This window comes from Triticum urartu, chromosome 7A (genome assembly GCF_056163025.1).
Source record: "Triticum urartu cultivar PI428250 chromosome 7A, HENAU_Tu73, whole genome shotgun sequence".
In the NCBI taxonomy this organism is placed as follows: domain Eukaryota; kingdom Viridiplantae; phylum Streptophyta; class Magnoliopsida; order Poales; family Poaceae; genus Triticum; species Triticum urartu.
In genome coordinates, this window is record NC_141879.1 from 51,875,933 (window position 1) to 51,892,437 (window position 16,505).

Consider the following 16,505-nt stretch of genomic DNA (forward strand, 5'->3'; position numbering starts at 1 on the left):
CCCAACAGGGCGTCAGATAGGCAAGTACAGCCTGCATCAGAGAGGAGCTCAAGAGGGCAGCGACAGTAGCGCTTATAAACCACTCCAAGCCTCTCTGAACTAGTAAGGTGGGACTAAACTTTTGGCCGCAGCAACACCCACCTTTTGTCCGGTTAGTGGGACCAACAGGGACTAATGCACCTGTTTCGTCTCGGTTGGTGCCACCAACCGGGACTAAAGGTCTCTGCTTCTGCAAATACACCTTTAGTCCCAGTTGGTGCCACCAACCAAGACCAATGCTTTGTGTATATTAGCAACAGGAATTTTTCATATTTCATCTAGTAGTTGCCCCCAACGATGTCGAGCACATCGACGCCATCAGGCTGCCCGAGCTCGCCGTCAGGCTGCTCCACCTCGCCGTCGACGCCCTCGACGCCGACGCCGGTGACGCTCCCCGCTCCCGCGCCCCTTCCCTGCACTGACGCGCCGCCCCGTGCCCCTGCCCAGATGCCCCCCCGCACGCCCCGCCCTGGCCCGATGACACCGCGCCTCCTCCTCGTTCGGTCCGGCCGGCCCCCTTTCCTCCCCGTCCTCCTTGTCCCCTGTTTTTTTCATGATTTTTCATGACAGTGATGATAGATGATTGTTAGATGATGATGTTGATGATAATTGATGATGTTGATGATACATGATGTATGTTTTTTTGTTCATATGATGATTTTTTTGTTCTTTGAATTTTTTTTGTTCATAGCATTTTTTGGTCCATGTATATATGTATGTGTACTGGATGGATGGATGTATATATAGAAAATGATCATAAGTTGTCTTTTTTTCATATAATATTTTTTTGTTCATAGAAGTTAGTTAAAATTTACCTAGTTACAAAGTTAAAATGTTCATATATTCAAAATGAGTTAATTAAAAGACTCACTATGTTAAAATTTACCCCCTCCCCGATAACTTCGACAAGAGGGGGGGACGTCGGACATGCATGAGAGAGTGGCGGTCCGCTCGCCCGACCAACTATCGAGGCCATCCAAACCCTAGAATAAAGAGCGTCGTTGTCGATCTACCCCCTCCCTGTTAACTTCGACATGAGGGGGGACATCGTACATGCATGAGAGAGAGGTGGTCCGCTCGCCCAACCAACTATTGAGGCCACCCAAACCCTAGAAGAAAGAGCGTCGTTGTCGATCTACCCTCTCCCCGATAACTTCGACATTAGGGGGGAAGTCGTACATGCATGAGAGAGAGAGGCAGTCCGCTCGCCTGACCAACTCTCGAGGCCACCCAAACCCTAGAAGAAAGAGCGTTGTCGATCTACCCCCTCCCGCCCCTACCCGTAATTGTTATGTATAATACTATATATTGGCGTCTAATTAGCCGGTCTTACCTCACTAAACTGAAGGGACTTTATTTATTCGGTAGGCGGCTGGCATAGGTCAATGGGGGTAGAATGGATAGTTAATTTGATCTCCTTCATAGCGATTATTTTTGGCAAAGTGTCCTCTCCTAAAAGTATAACCCCGATAACTTCGACACGAGGGGGGCGTCTGACATGCATGAGAGAGGTGGTCCGCAGCTAATCCATTGCTCATATATGCATTTGATTCCTTGTTGTGATTAGCTAGGTCTATGTTTGCCACTAATCCATCTCTCATGTCTGTATATTGCCATGTTGTAATATTTGCAGAAACTATGGAAACAGACTTATAACAAGAACAATTGTTGGGGGATATAATCCTCGCCGGCGGTGATCCCTTGTCGTTTCTCAATGGCAGCGATGGTCAGGAAGGAGAGGATGACGGCTCCGGTGATCTGATACGTCTCCAACGTATCTATAATTTTTGATTGCTCCATGCTATATTATCTACTGTTTTGGACTATATTGGTCTTTATTTTCCACTTCTATATTATTTTTGGGACTAACCTATTAACCGGAGGCCCAGCCCAGAATTGCTGTTTTTTGCCTATTTCAGTGTTTCGGATAAACAGAATATCAAACGGAGTGCAAACGGAATAAAATCTTCGAAAACATGATTTTCTCACCAAACGTGATCCAGGAGACTTGGACCCTACTGCAAGGGATCAAAGAGGTGGTCACGAGGGTGGGGGGCGCCCCCCCTAGGGCGCGCCCCTGCCTCGTGGGCCCCTCGATGCTCCACCGACGTACTCCTTCCTCCTATATATACACATGTACCCCCAAACGATCAGAACAGTAGCCAAAAACCTAATTTCACCGCCGCAACTTTCTGTATCCAAGAGATCCCATCTTGGGGCCTGTTCCGGAGCTCCGCCGGAAGAGGGCCATCATCACGGAGGGCTTCTACATCATCCTATACCCTCCGATGAAGTGTGAGTAGTTTACCTCAGACCTTCGGGTCCATAGTTAGTAGCTAGATGGCTTGTTCTCTCTCTTTGAATCTCAATACAAAGTTCTCCCCTCTCTTGTGGAGATCTATTCGATGTAATCTTCTTTTTGTGGTGTGTTTGTTGAGACCGATGAATTGTGGGTTTATGATCAAGTATATCTATGAATAATATTTGAAACTTCTCTGAATTCTTTTATGCATGATTTGTTATCTTTGCAAGTCTCTTTGAATTATCCGTTTGGTTTGGCCAACTAGATTGGTAGTTCTAGCCATGGGAGAAGTGCTTAGCATTGGGTTCGATCTTGGGGTGTCCTTACCCAGTGACAGAAGGGGCAGCAAGGCACGTATTGTATCATTGCCATCGAGGATAACAAGATGGGCTTAATTTCATATTGCATGAATTTATCTCTCTACATCATGTCATCTTGCTTAAGGCGTTACTCTGTTTTTAACTTAATACTCTAGATGCATGCTGGATAGCGGTCGATGAGTGGAGTAATAGTAGTAGATGCAGAATCGTTTCGATCTACTTGTCACGGACGTGATGCCTATATACATGATCATGCCTAGATATTCTCATAATTATAAACAATTCTATCAATTGCTCAACAGTAATTTGTTCACCCACCGTAGAATACTTATGCTCTTGAGAGAAGCCACTAGTGAAGCCTATGGCCCCCGGGTCTATTCTCATCATATCAGTCTCCATCACTTTTATATTTTTTTGCTATTTACTTTTTACTTTGCATCTTTATATCAAAAATACCAAAAATATTCTATCTATCAGATCTCACTCTCGTAAGTGGCCATGAAGGGCTTGACAACCCCTTTTCGCGTTGGTTGCGAGTAGCTATCGCTTTGTGCAGGTACGAGGGACTTCAGCGTGGGCTCCTACTGGATTGATACCTTGGTTCTCAAAAACTGAGGGAAATACTTACGCTACTCTGCTGCATCATCCCTCCCTCTTCGGGGAAAACCAACGCAAGCTCAAGACGTAGCAAGAAGGATTTCTGGCGCCGTTGCCGGGGAGTCTACACAAAAAGTCAATATACCAAGTACCCATCACAATCCCTATCTCTCGCATTACATTATTTGCCATTTGCCTCTCGTTTTCCTCTCCCCCCAATTCTCCCTTGCCGTTTTATTCGCCCCGTCTATCTATCCTCCCTCTCTGTTTGCCTCTTTTGTCCGCTTGCTTTTTGTTTGCTCGTGTGTTAGATTGCTTGTTTGTCGCGATGGCTCAAGATACTACCAAATTGTGTGACTTCACCAATACCAATAATAATGATTTCCTTAGCACTCCGATTGCTCCTCTTACCAATGCTGAGTCTTGTGAAATTAACACTGCTTTGTTGAATCTTGTTATGAAAGATCAATTCGCCGGCCTTCCTAGTGAAGATGCCGCTACTCATCTGAATAGCTTCGTTGATTTATGTGATATGCAAAAGAAAGAAGATGTCAATAATGATGTCGTTAAATTGAAGCTATTTCCTTTTTCACTTAGAGATCGTGCTAAAGCTTTGTTCTCGTCTTTGCCTAAGAATAGTATTGATTCATGGAACAAATGCAAAGATGCTTTTATCTCTTAGAAGCGATATAATGAACTTTAAACAACTTGATCATGAACATGTTGCACAAGCTGAATGAAATTAATGGTACGTAATTTCCCTACTCATGGTTTGAATTTGTGGATGATTATACAATTTTTTTATGCCGGATTGAATTTTGCTTATAGAAATATTTTAGATTCGGCCGCGGGAGGCACTTTTATGGAAATCACTTTAGGAGATGCTACTAAACTCCTAGATGATATTATGGTTAATTATTCTCAATGGCATACTGAAAGAACTTCTAATAAAAAAGTGCATGCGATAGAAGAAATTAATGTGTTGAGTGGAAAGATGGATGAACTTATGAAATTATTTACTACTAAGAGTGTTTCTTATGATCCTAATGATATGTCTTTGTATACTTTGATTGAGAATAATAATGAATCTATGGATGTGAATTTTGTTGGTAGGAATAATTTTGGTAACAACGCTTATAGAGGGAATTTTAATCCTAGGCCATATCCTAGTAATCCTTCTAATAATTATGGGAATTCGTAGAACAACTCTTATGGAAATTATAATAAGATGCCCTTTGATTTTGAATCTAATATTAAAGAATTTATTTCTTCGCAAAAAGAATTTTAATGCTATGATTGAAGAAAAATTGCTTAAGATTGATGATTTGGCTAGGAACATTGATAGAATTGCTCTTGATGTTGATGCCTTGAAACTTAGATCTATTCCACCTAAGAATGATATTAATGAGTCTCTAAAAGCCATGAGAATTTCAATTGATGAGTGTAAGGAAAGAACCGCTAGGATGCGTGCTTCCAAAGATGCCTTTATTAAAGCATGTTCTTCCAATTCCTATGAAAATCAAGATGAAGATCTAAAAGTTATTGATGTGTCTCAAATTAAATCTTTATTTTGCAATATGAATCTTGATGAAACTGAATATGATCTTCCTTTACCTAGAAGGCATTCTAAAAATTCGGAGTCTTTAGATCTTAATGATGAAATTGATGAAAGTGGGATTGAAAGAAATAAAAATCTAGATGTTGCTAAACCCACTATATTGGATTTCAAGGAATTTAATTATGAAAATTTCTCTTTGATTGATTGTATTTCCTTGTTGCAATCCGTGCTAAATTCTCCACATGCTTATAGTCAAAATAAAGCCTTCACCGAACATATTGTTGATGCCTTGATGCAATCTTATGAAGAAAAACATGAGTTGAAAGTTTCTATCCCTAGAAAACTCTATGATGAGTGGGAACCAACTATTAAATTTAAAATTAAAGATCATGAGTTTTATGCTTTGTGTGATTTGGGTGCTAGTGTCTCTACTATTCCCAAGACTTTGTGTGATTTACTAGATTTCCGTAATTTTGATGATTGCTCTCTAAACATGCATCTTGCGGATTCCACTATTAAGAAACCTATGGGAAGAATTAATGATGTTATTATTGTTGAAAATAGGAATTTTGTGCCCGTAGATTCCATTGTTCTTGATATAGATTGCAATCCTTCTTGCCCTATTATTCTTGGTAGACCTTTCCTTAGAACGGTTGGTGCGATTATTGATATGAAGGAAGGGAATATTAGATTTCAATTTCCATTAAAAAAGGGCATGGAAAAATTTCCAAGAAAGAAAATAAAATTACCAGATGAAACTATCATGAGAGCCACTTATGGATTGCCTACCAAAGATGGCAATACCTAGATCTATCCTTGCTCGTTATGCCTAGCTAGGGGCGTTAAACGATAGCGCTTGTTGGGAGGCAACCCAATTTTATTTTTATTCCTTGCTTTTTGCTCCTGTTTAGTAATAAATAAATTATTTATCCTCCGTTTTGGTTGTGTTTTTTGTGTTTAATTAGTGTTTGTGCCAGGTAGAACCGTTGGGAAGACTTGGGGAAAGTCTTGTTGAACTTGCTGTAAAAAACAGAAACTTTAGCGCTCACGAGAACTGCTTTCATTTTTATGTGAAGAGCGCTATTTAGTTAATTCTTTTTGAAGATGATTAATAGATAAATTCCTCACGTCCACCAATTTATTTTATAATTTTTGGGGTTCCAGATCTTGCGCTAGCTACAGATTACTACAGACTGTTCTGTTTTTGACAGATTCTGTTTTTCGTGTGTTGTTTGCTTATTTTGATGAATCTATGGCTAGTAAAATAGTTTATAATCCATAGAGAAGTTGGAATACAGTAGGTTTAACACCAATATAAATAAATAATGAGTTCATTATAGTACCTTGAAGTGGTCTTTTGTTTTCTTTCGCTAACCGAGCTCATGAGTTTTCTATTTTGAGTTTTGTGTTGTGAAGTTTTCAAGTTTTGGGTGAATTCTTTTGATGGATCATGGAACAAGGAGTGGCAAGAGCCTAAGCTTGGGTATTCCCAATAGACCCCTAAGATAATCCAAGGACACCAAAAAGTCAAAGCTTGGGGATGCCCCGGAAGGCATCCCCTCTTTCGTCCACTTCCATCGGTAATTTACTTGGAGCTATAATATTATTCACCTACATGATATGTGTTTTGCTTGGAGCGTCTTGTATTATTTGTGTATTTGTTTGTTAGTATTCCACAATCATCCTTGCTGTACACACCTTTTGAGAGAGCCATACATGAATTAAAATTTGATAGAATGCTCTATGTGCTTCACTTATATCTTTTGAGCTATATAATTTTTCTCTATGTGCTTCACTTATATCTTTTGAGCTAGATAATTGTGCTCTATGTGCTTCACTTATATCCTTTTGAGCTAGATAATTTTGCTCTATGTGCTTCACTTAGATCTTTTAGAGCACGGTGGTGGATTCGTTTTAAAGAAACTATTGATCTCTCATGCTTCACTTAAATTAATTTGAGAGTCTCTTAATAGCATGGTAATTTGCCTAATAATAATATGCTTGGTATTCAAGATTTGTGAAACTTTCTTTTGAGTGTGTTGAATACTAAGAAAAGATTGAAGCATGATAATTGTTTTGAGATATGGAGGTGATAATATTAAAGTCATGCTTGTTGAGTAGTTGTGAATTTAAAGAATACTTGTGTTGAAGTTTGTGATTCCCGTAGCATGCACGTATGGTGAATCGTTATGTGATGAAGTTGGAGCATGATTTATTTATTGATTGTATTCCTTACGAGTGGCGGTCGGGGACGAGCGATGGTCTTTTCCTACCAATCTATCCCCCTAGGAGCATGCGCGTAATACTTTGCTTTGATAACTTCTAAATTTTTGCAATAAGTATATGAGTTCTTTATGACTAATGTTGAGTCCATGGATTATACGCACTCCCACCCTTCCACCCTTTCTAGCCTCTCTAATACCGCACAACTTTCGCCGGTATCATACACCTACCATATACCTTCCTCAAAACAGCCACCATACCTACCTATTATGGCATTTCCATAGCCATTCCGAGATATATTGCCATGCAACTTTCCACCATCTAGTTCATCATGACACATCCATCATTGTCATATTGCTTAGCATGATCATGTAGTTGACATAGTATTTGTGGCAAAGCCACCATTCATAATTCTTTCATACTTATCACTCGTGATTCATTGCATATCCCGGTACACCGCCGGAGGCATTCATATAGAGTCACACTTTGTTTTAGTATCGAGTTGTAATCATTGAGTTGTAAATAAATAGATGTGTGATTATCATCATTCAATAGAGCATTGTCCCAAAAAAAGGGAAAGGCCAAAAAAGAAGGCCCAAAAAATGGGAAATGCTACTATCCTTTTTTTCCACACTTGTGCTTCAAAGTAGCACCATGATATAGCAAGTCTCATATATTGTGCTTCAAAGTAGCACCATGTTCTTCATATAGAGAGTCTCATATGTTGTCACTTTCATATACTAGTGGGAATTTTACGTTATAGAACTTGTCTTGTATATTCCAATGATGGGATTCCTCAAATTTCCCTAGGTCTTCGTGAGCAAGCATGTTTGATGCACACCCACTAATTTCTTTTGTTGAGCTTTCATACATTTATAGCTCTAGTGCATCCGTTGCATGGCAATCCCTACTCACTCACGTTGATATCTATTGATGGGCATCTCCATAGCCCGTTGATACGCCTAGTTGATGTGAGACTATCTTCTCCTTTTTGTCTTCTCCACAACCACCATTCTATTCCACCTATAGTGCTATATCCATGGCTCACGCTCATGTATTGCGTGAAGATTGAAAACGTTTTGAAAAAGTTAGAGTATGAAACATTTGCTTGGCTTGTCATCGGGGTTGTGCATGATTTAAATACTTTGTGTGGGGAAGATGGAGCATAGCCAGATTATATGATTTTGTAGGGATAACTTTCTTTGGCCATGTTATTTTGAGAAGACATAATTGCTTTGTTAGTACGCTTGAAGTATTATTATTTTCTATGTCAATATAAACTTTTGTCTTGAATCTTTCTAATCTGAATATTCATACCACAATTAAGAAGATTTTCATTGAAATTATGCCAAGTAGCACTCCGCATCAAAAATTCTCTTTTTATCATTTACCTACTCGAGGACGAGCAGGAATTAAGCTTGGGGATGCCTGATACGTCTCCAACGCATCTATTATTTTTGATTGCTCCATGCTATATTATCTACTGTTTTGGACTATATTGGTCTTTATTTTCCACTTTTATATTATTTTTGGGACTAACCTATTAACCGGAGGCCCAGCCAAGAATTGCTGTTTTTTTGCCTATTTCAGTGTTTTGGATAAAAAGAATATCAAACGGAGTCCAAACGGAATAAAATCTTCGGAAACGTGATTTTCTCACCGAACGTGATCCAGGAGACTTGGACCCTACTGGAAGGGATCAAAGAAGTGGTCACGAGGGTGGGGCGCGCCCCCCCTAGGGCGCGCCCCTGCCTCATGGCCCCTCAGTGCTCCACCGACGTACTCCTTCCTCCTATATATACACACGTACCCCCAAACGATCAGAACAGGAGCCAAAAACCTAATTTCACCGCCCCAACTTTCTGTATCCACGAGATCCCATCTTGGGGCCTGTTCCAGAGCTCCGCCGGAAGAGGGCCGTCATCACGGAGGGCTTCTACATCATCCTATCCCCTCCGATGAAGTGTGAGTATTTTACCTCAGACCTTCGGGTCCATAGTTAGCAGCTAGATGGTTTCTTCTCTCTCTTTGAATCTCAATACAAAGTTCTCCCCCTCTCTTTTGGAGATCTATTCGATGTAATCTTCTTTTTGCGGTGTGTTTGTTGAGACCGATGAATTGTGGGTTTATGATCAAGTCTATCTATGAATAATATTTAAATCTTCTATGAATTCTTTTATGCATGATTGGTTATCTTTGCAAGTCTCTTCGAGTTATCCGTTTGGTTTGGCCAACTGCATTGGTAGTTCTTGCCATGGGAGAAGTGCTTAGCCTTGGGTTTGATTTTTGGGTGTCCTTACCCAGTGACAGAAGGGGCAGCAAGGCATGTATTGTATCGTTGCCATCGAGGACAACAAGATGGGGTTTATTTCATATTGCATGAATTTATCTCTCTACATCATGTCATCTTGCTTAAGGCGTTACTCTATTTTTAGCTTAATACTCTAGATGCATGCTGGATAGCGGTCGATGAGTGGAGTAATAGTAGTAGATGCAGAATCGTTTCGATCTACTTGTCACGGACGTGATGCCTATATACATGATCATGCCTAGATATTCTCATAATTATGCACAATTCTATCAATTGCTCAACATTAATTTGTTCACCCACCGTAGAATACTTATGCTCTTGAGAGAAGCCACTAGTGAAACCTATGGCCCCCGGGTCTATTCTCATCATATCAGTCTCCATCACTTTTATATTGTTTTTCTATTTACTTTGATTTTACTTTTTACTTTGCATCTTTATATCAAAAATACCAAAAATATTCTATCTATCAGATCTCACTCTCATAAGTGACCGTGAAGGGCTTGACAACCCCTAATCGCATTGGTTGCGAGTAGGTATCGCTTTGTGGAGGTACGAGGGACTTGAGCGTGGGCTCCTACTGGATTGATACCTTCGTTCTCAAAAACTGAGGGAAATACTTACGCTACTCTGATGCGTCATCCCTTCCTCTTCGGGGAAAACCAACACAAGCTCAAGACGTAGCATGATCCAACAATGGAGGAGGAAGGAGATCATGAAGGCTCCGGGGACAGAATGGCGGAGGAAGGAGATCATGACACTACTAGGAAAATGCCTACTAATGGCGCACCAGTTTTGCCTACGAATGGCGCATCACTGGTGCGCCATTAATATCACGCCACTAGTCTTTATTACTAATGGCGCACCACTGGTGCGCCATTAGTATCTGGTATACTAATGGCGCACCACCTAGTGCGCCATTAGTATATAACACCATGCGCCATTAGTATGCCTCCCAGGGCCATATTTAACCATGTGCTTTGGCACACTAATGGCGCACTACGGATGGATGCGCCATTAGTATACTTGGCATACTAATGGCGCACTCTGTAGTGATGCGCCATTAGTATGAATATTAGGTTTTTTTTACTTTTCTGATTTTTGCACAGGTTACAAAATATATTATTTGACAAAATATAGACAGTAGCACACAACAACAGCAGATTCATCGAATACAATAAAAAATTAGTATCCGAATACAATTCATCATATTAGTCTCCGAATTCAAAAGACCGAACAAAGATAAAACATCACAAGTCCTGAGACCGCGAGTATCAAGTTTGTCGGCAGTAATACTAATCCTAACAAGTCCTACTAATCATCATCATACAACTTCTACTCGTTATTCATAACAAGCCATACGATCATCATTTTGATAGTCATCGAACCTACCCTACTTAATTGTTCTTAGCACATGATCATCAGAATTAGGCAGGACCTAAATACCCTATTTAAGCTAAAATAGCATAAAACAATATAGACCCTGACTCTCCATTATGGAGAATGGAGAACATCCTATCTCCAATTCTTGCGCTTCGCTTCCTTTTGCTTCCAAGAAGCTCCTTACGACTGTCCATACATTTTTTCCATACTTTGATTTTCATGTCTCCACTTCTTTTAGAAATCTCGTATGGACAGTTGAGATTCGTAGGATGACCTGGCTGTATGTTCAAAACATTAAGACTACCTTTCTGATACATCATATGAGGCACACAATTCTCTGGGATTATCTGTTGAAAAACATAGTAATAACTTCATAGTTAGAAATGATGTACTAGTTTTAGAAGTATGCAAAAGATGCACGGATGTCGTAATAGTAAAAATCTTACCAGGGTATCTCCATGGTAGTTACCGTAGTTGAACACATGCACTAGTGGCACGTATTTACCATAATGTTGAGGAGTTTGATTGTGGATATTGTAATTCTCCATGTCAGTACAAAATCTGACCAGATGATTTTTCGCCTTGTAAGTTGTTAATTCGGAGCCATCGGTGTAGTGGGTTTTTTCTACCATCTCCCGTACATTCTTTGAACAATAAAAATAAGCTGTCAATGGAAATAAGCTGTCAACTACTTTGAAATAAACAATATAAATTAGCTAATAACTATGTTTGAAAAACTCACATAGCGGTAGAACTGGAGGCGTATCAACAAGGACCCAAATGTCCATATTGTCTTGGTTGATGTCAGGATTACCAAGATCCATGGTGATAAGCATACCCTCATCAAAACCATACATCTTGCAAAATGCTTCCCAATTTTTGCAACTAAAATGGGTTACGCTCTCAGAATTATATAGATTTACTTCAAAGTCCACATCGTGATGAGTCCTTAGGTGAATTTTCTTTGTTTCAGAAATTTCATGGTCTTCAAAATCCATCCTCTCCAAGACATAGCGTCTTGCATTGCATGGGATAAGCTATACTCAAATTGTAAAAGATGAAAATTACACGTTGAAATAGTTTAATTCATGCTTAATTATGAAAATAACACTTGTCGTCGTTGTGTACCGCTTCAACTTCGAAGGTCTCCTCGAGCTTAATGCTGAAGCACCGATCATCGTCCAGGTGAGGCATGTCGCACAGACCTCGATCGTCGTGGCACCAGTCGCACTCCCCCAGGAGACTTTCATCGTCCGATGATGATGACGACATATCCTACGTTCATAATTCAAAACTACATCATTTAGGGTTTGTCGACACCGAGGCAACCTAAAAGCTAAGCTTTTATCATTTAGGGTTTGTCGACACTGAGGCACCCTAAAAGCCTAAGCTTTCATCATTTAGGTTCTTATCGACACTGAGGCACCCTAAAAGCCAAGGTTTTATCATTTAGGGTTTGTCGATGTCGAGGCACCCTAAAAGCCTAAGCTTTCATCATTTAGGTTTTGTCGACGCCGAGGCACCCTAAAAGCCTAAGCGTACATCATTTAGGTTCTCATCGACATCGAGGCACCCTATAGAAGCCAAGTTAAGTTTTCATCATTTAGGGTTTATCGATGTCGAGGCACCCTAGGTTGGGCCTAATCACTTGGCTCTATTGCCACCTATGTTGGGTTTATCATCTAGGGTTTATCGATGCTAACGAGAATTCTAAGTTGGGCCTAATCACTTGGCTCTATTGCCACCTATGGTTTAATGCAGCAAGAATGGCGGGGCAGTTGATCCTACTTAACTAAGTACGAAGATACCCCGGCCCATGCATTAGTCGCAAGTACCCCATATGTCCTATTTTTAGCAAACTCATGCTAAAATTCACAGAAAATTTCAGCATGACCTTTGCTGAAAATAGGACATATGGAGTACCCGAATTTGCCGGAATGGAAGTTAATCGACATTCCGGCAAACTCAAGGGCCTCTCGGGGTACAGCAGCAGCATCACAAGTTGACAAAATTCCCAAGTAGTACAACAACAGCATCACAAGTAGTACCAATGAACATATAGTCCAGTAAGTTGAAAAAGCTAAAGTTCTCAGCATGAAGAATCACACAACACATCACCTACATTATGATGATACATTTGGAGATTGCACATACAGTTTTCACATAAGCATAATTGTTCTGGAGATTGCACATACAGTTTTTGACAGCACGACACCTATGACAGCACATACAGTTTTCGTTACTGCTCCCAAATGAAATGACACTTTGACATGGCTGTAATTTTTAGTGTCTACTTATCTGCAATTTTTCAGTGTCTACATAGGAGAAATAGGTTTCAAACTTCAGCTTCCTTTGTATAAGGAGACTAAAAAACTATCTAAGAAGTTCTTCAAGTTCAAGTTACAGCCTGCATGACATTTTCCTACACAATGCTTGTTGTAAATAATTACTTAAAGAAAACACTTATTTTATCTTAGCTTACTTACAACAGAATGCCTATCTTTATGGTTTTCCAATTCCTTTTGTTTCATTTTCAACATTGCTCTATTTGTAATTAATAGCACTGTTCAAGAAATCTGTATATGCTATCTACAGAGATCCCCCTCCTGACTTTTAGACTGATTTTCCATCAAAATTGAAAATAGTTACACTAAGTTTCAAAATAAAAAATACACTTCCCAGTTTTACCAACTGAAAATTACTCTAAAACTGAAACTTTAACTGACTTTTAGACTGAATTTTTACTCCAAGAGTTTTTATATTCAGATCACTTTAACTGAATTTTACATTGAGTTTTAGATTGAATTTTAAACTTTCTTGCAATATAAGCTGGCCGTACACTTTATATTTACATCAGGAGCCAAGCTCTAAAATTGAATTTTTAACTAAATTTTTACGACTGCATCTGTTTCAGTTTCAGTTTCAGATAAAATTTATATTCAGATCAGGAGACTGACTTTTAAACTTACTTTATATTCGGTTTCAGGTAAGGACATTAGAGAATCTATAGCGAGGGGCGGCCGGCGCGGTGAGCACGAGCCCGCATGCACAAACGGTGACTAAACAAGGAGAAAAACATGGGAATCGATGGAGACGCTCACCGCGGAGCTGGGGAAGGAGACGGCGAGGCCGAGGGTGGTCGGGGTAGCGCGGATCGACGCTGAGAAGCAGTGGTTGGTGATGAGGAAGAAGAGGTCGATGCGCTCAATCCTTGATGACCCGGCTCCAATCCATGGACGTAGGCGATGAAGGTGATGATGGTGTTGCTCCTGGCGCAACTCCTAGGCATGACGACGGAGGACGGGGCGGTCGGTGGCCCCGGTGACGCGCGGCGGCGGCGCTCGGGGTGGAGGGAAGGAGCGGGGCAGGCCATCAGCGGGGAGGACCGAGAGGGCGATTGAGGAGTGGAGGGAAGGAGCGGGGCAGGCCGTCGGCGGCGAGGACCGAGACGGCGAGGCGGGGCGCGGGGGTCGTCGGGTGACTAGGGGGGAATGAATCTGGCGAGGGGGGAGTGAATCTGGCGAGCGGGAGGGACGAAGGGATTGGGCGACTAGGGGGGAAGATTACTAATGGCGCACCCTCTCGCAGTGCGCCATTAGTATGTTTTTTATAGCAATGGCGCACCCCCGAGACGGTGCGCCATTAGTATTCTTTTTTTATATAGCAATGGTGCACCAGCCAGCCGTGCGCCATAAGTAAATTTTTTTATTATTATTTTGTTGCATCTAATAATTTAATAGAAAATTAATATGAAAATGAATATGAATATGAAAATGAATATGAATATGAAACAGTAATAATTTTTTATAAAAACAGTAATAATTTTATAAAAATATCATCAAATTTGTTATTTGAAAATATTTATGAATCGAAAAAATATCATCAAATTTATTATTTGAAAATATCATCAAATTTGTTATTTGAAAATATAAACAAATTTGTTTTTTTGGATTTTTAGTTGCATTCATTTGTGACGGTGGAGCGGGGGAGGGTGCGGGGGGTCGGCGGCGGCGGTGGAGCGGGGGAGGGTGCGGGGGGTCGTCGGCAGCGGTGGAGCGGGGGAGGGTGTTGGGGAACGTAGCATAAATTCAAAATTTTCCTACGTGTCACCAAGATCTATCTATGGAGTCATCTAGCAACGAGGGAGGAGTGGATCTACATACCCTTGTAGATCGCGCGCGGAAGCGTTCAAGAGAACGGGGTTGATGGAGTCGTACTCGTCATGATCCAAATCACCGATGATCCTAGCGCCGAACGGACGGCACCTCCGCGTTCAACACACGTACGGAGCAGCGACGTATCCTCCTTCTTGATCCAGCAAGGGGGAAGGAGAGGTTGATGGAGATCCAACAACACGACGGCGTGGTGGAAGTAGCGGGATTCCAACAGGGCTTCGCTAAGCGCTGCGGGAGGAGGGAGATGTCTCACGGGAGGGAGAGGGAGGCGCCAGGCCTTAGGTATGGTTGCTCCTCCTTTTCCCCACTATATATAGGGCCAAGGGAGAGGGGGGAGGCGCAGCCCTTGCCCCTTCCTCCAAGGAAGGGTGCGGCCAAGGGGGGGGGGGGAGGAGTCCATCCTCCCCAAGGCACCTCGGAGGTGCCTTCCCCCTTTAGGACTCTCCCCTTTTTCTCTTCTCTTGGCGCATGGGCCTCTTGGGGCTGGTGCCCTTGGCCCATGTAGGCCAAGGCGCACCCCCTACAGCCCATGTGGCCCCCCGGGGCAGGTGGCCCCACCCGGTGGACCCCCGGGACCCTTCCGGTGGTCCCGGTACAATACCGGTGACCCCGAAACTTGTCCCGATGGCCGAAATAGCACTTCCTATATATAATTCTTTACCTCCGGACCATTCCGGAACTCCTCGTGACGTCCGGGATCTCATCCGGGACTCCGAACAACTTTCGGGTTACCGCATACTAATATCTCTATAACCCTAGCGTCACCGAACCTTAAGTGTGTAGACCCTACGGGTTCGGGAGACATGCAGACATGACCGAGATGACTCTCCGGCCAATAACCAACAGCGGGATCTGGATACCCATGTTGGCTCCCACATGTTCCACGATGATCTCATCGGATGAACCACGATGTCAAGTGCTTAATCAATCCCGTATACAATTCCCTTTGTCCAGCGGTATTGTACTTTCCCGAGATTCGATCGTCGGTATCCCGATACCTTGTTCAATCTCGTTACCGGCAAGTCTCTTTACTCGTTCCGTAACAGATCATCCTGCGATCAATTCCTTGATCACATTGTGCACATTATGATGATGTCCTACCGAGTGGGCCCAGAGATACCTCTCCGCTTACACGGAGTGACAAATCCCAGTCTCGATTCGTGCTAACCCAACAGACACTTTCAGAGATACCTGTAGTGCACCTTTATAGTCACCCAGTTATGTTGTGACGTTTGGTACACCCAAAGCATTCCTACGGTATCCGGGAGTTGCACAATCTCATGGTCTAAGGAAATGATACTTGACATTAGAAAAGCTTTAGCGAACGAACTACACAATCTTTGTGCCAGGCTTAGGATTGGGTCTTGTCCATCACATCATTCTCCTAATGATGTGATCCCGTTATCAACGACATCCAATGTCCATGGTCAGGAAACCGTAACCATCTATTGATCAACGAGCTAGTCAACTAGAGGCTTACTAGGGACATGGTGTTGTCTATGTATCCACACATGTATCTGAGTTTCCTATCAATACAATTATAGCATGGATAATAAACGATTATCATGAACAAGGAAATATAATAATAACTAATTTATTA

General features: G+C 41.7%; 1 protein-coding gene across 1 annotated transcript in view; it reads right to left on the bottom strand.

The window, feature by feature from the left end:
- Positions 1-317: 317 nt before the first annotated feature.
- The window catches only part of LOC147957624 (uncharacterized), a 114,600-nt gene continuing 98,412 nt past the window's right edge, over positions 318-16,505 (bottom strand). Inside the window, exon 8 of the mRNA XM_087531789.1 lies at positions 318-581. Coding sequence (XP_087387915.1) covers positions 318-581 — 264 coding nt within the window. The remainder of the gene's footprint in view (positions 582-16,505) is intronic.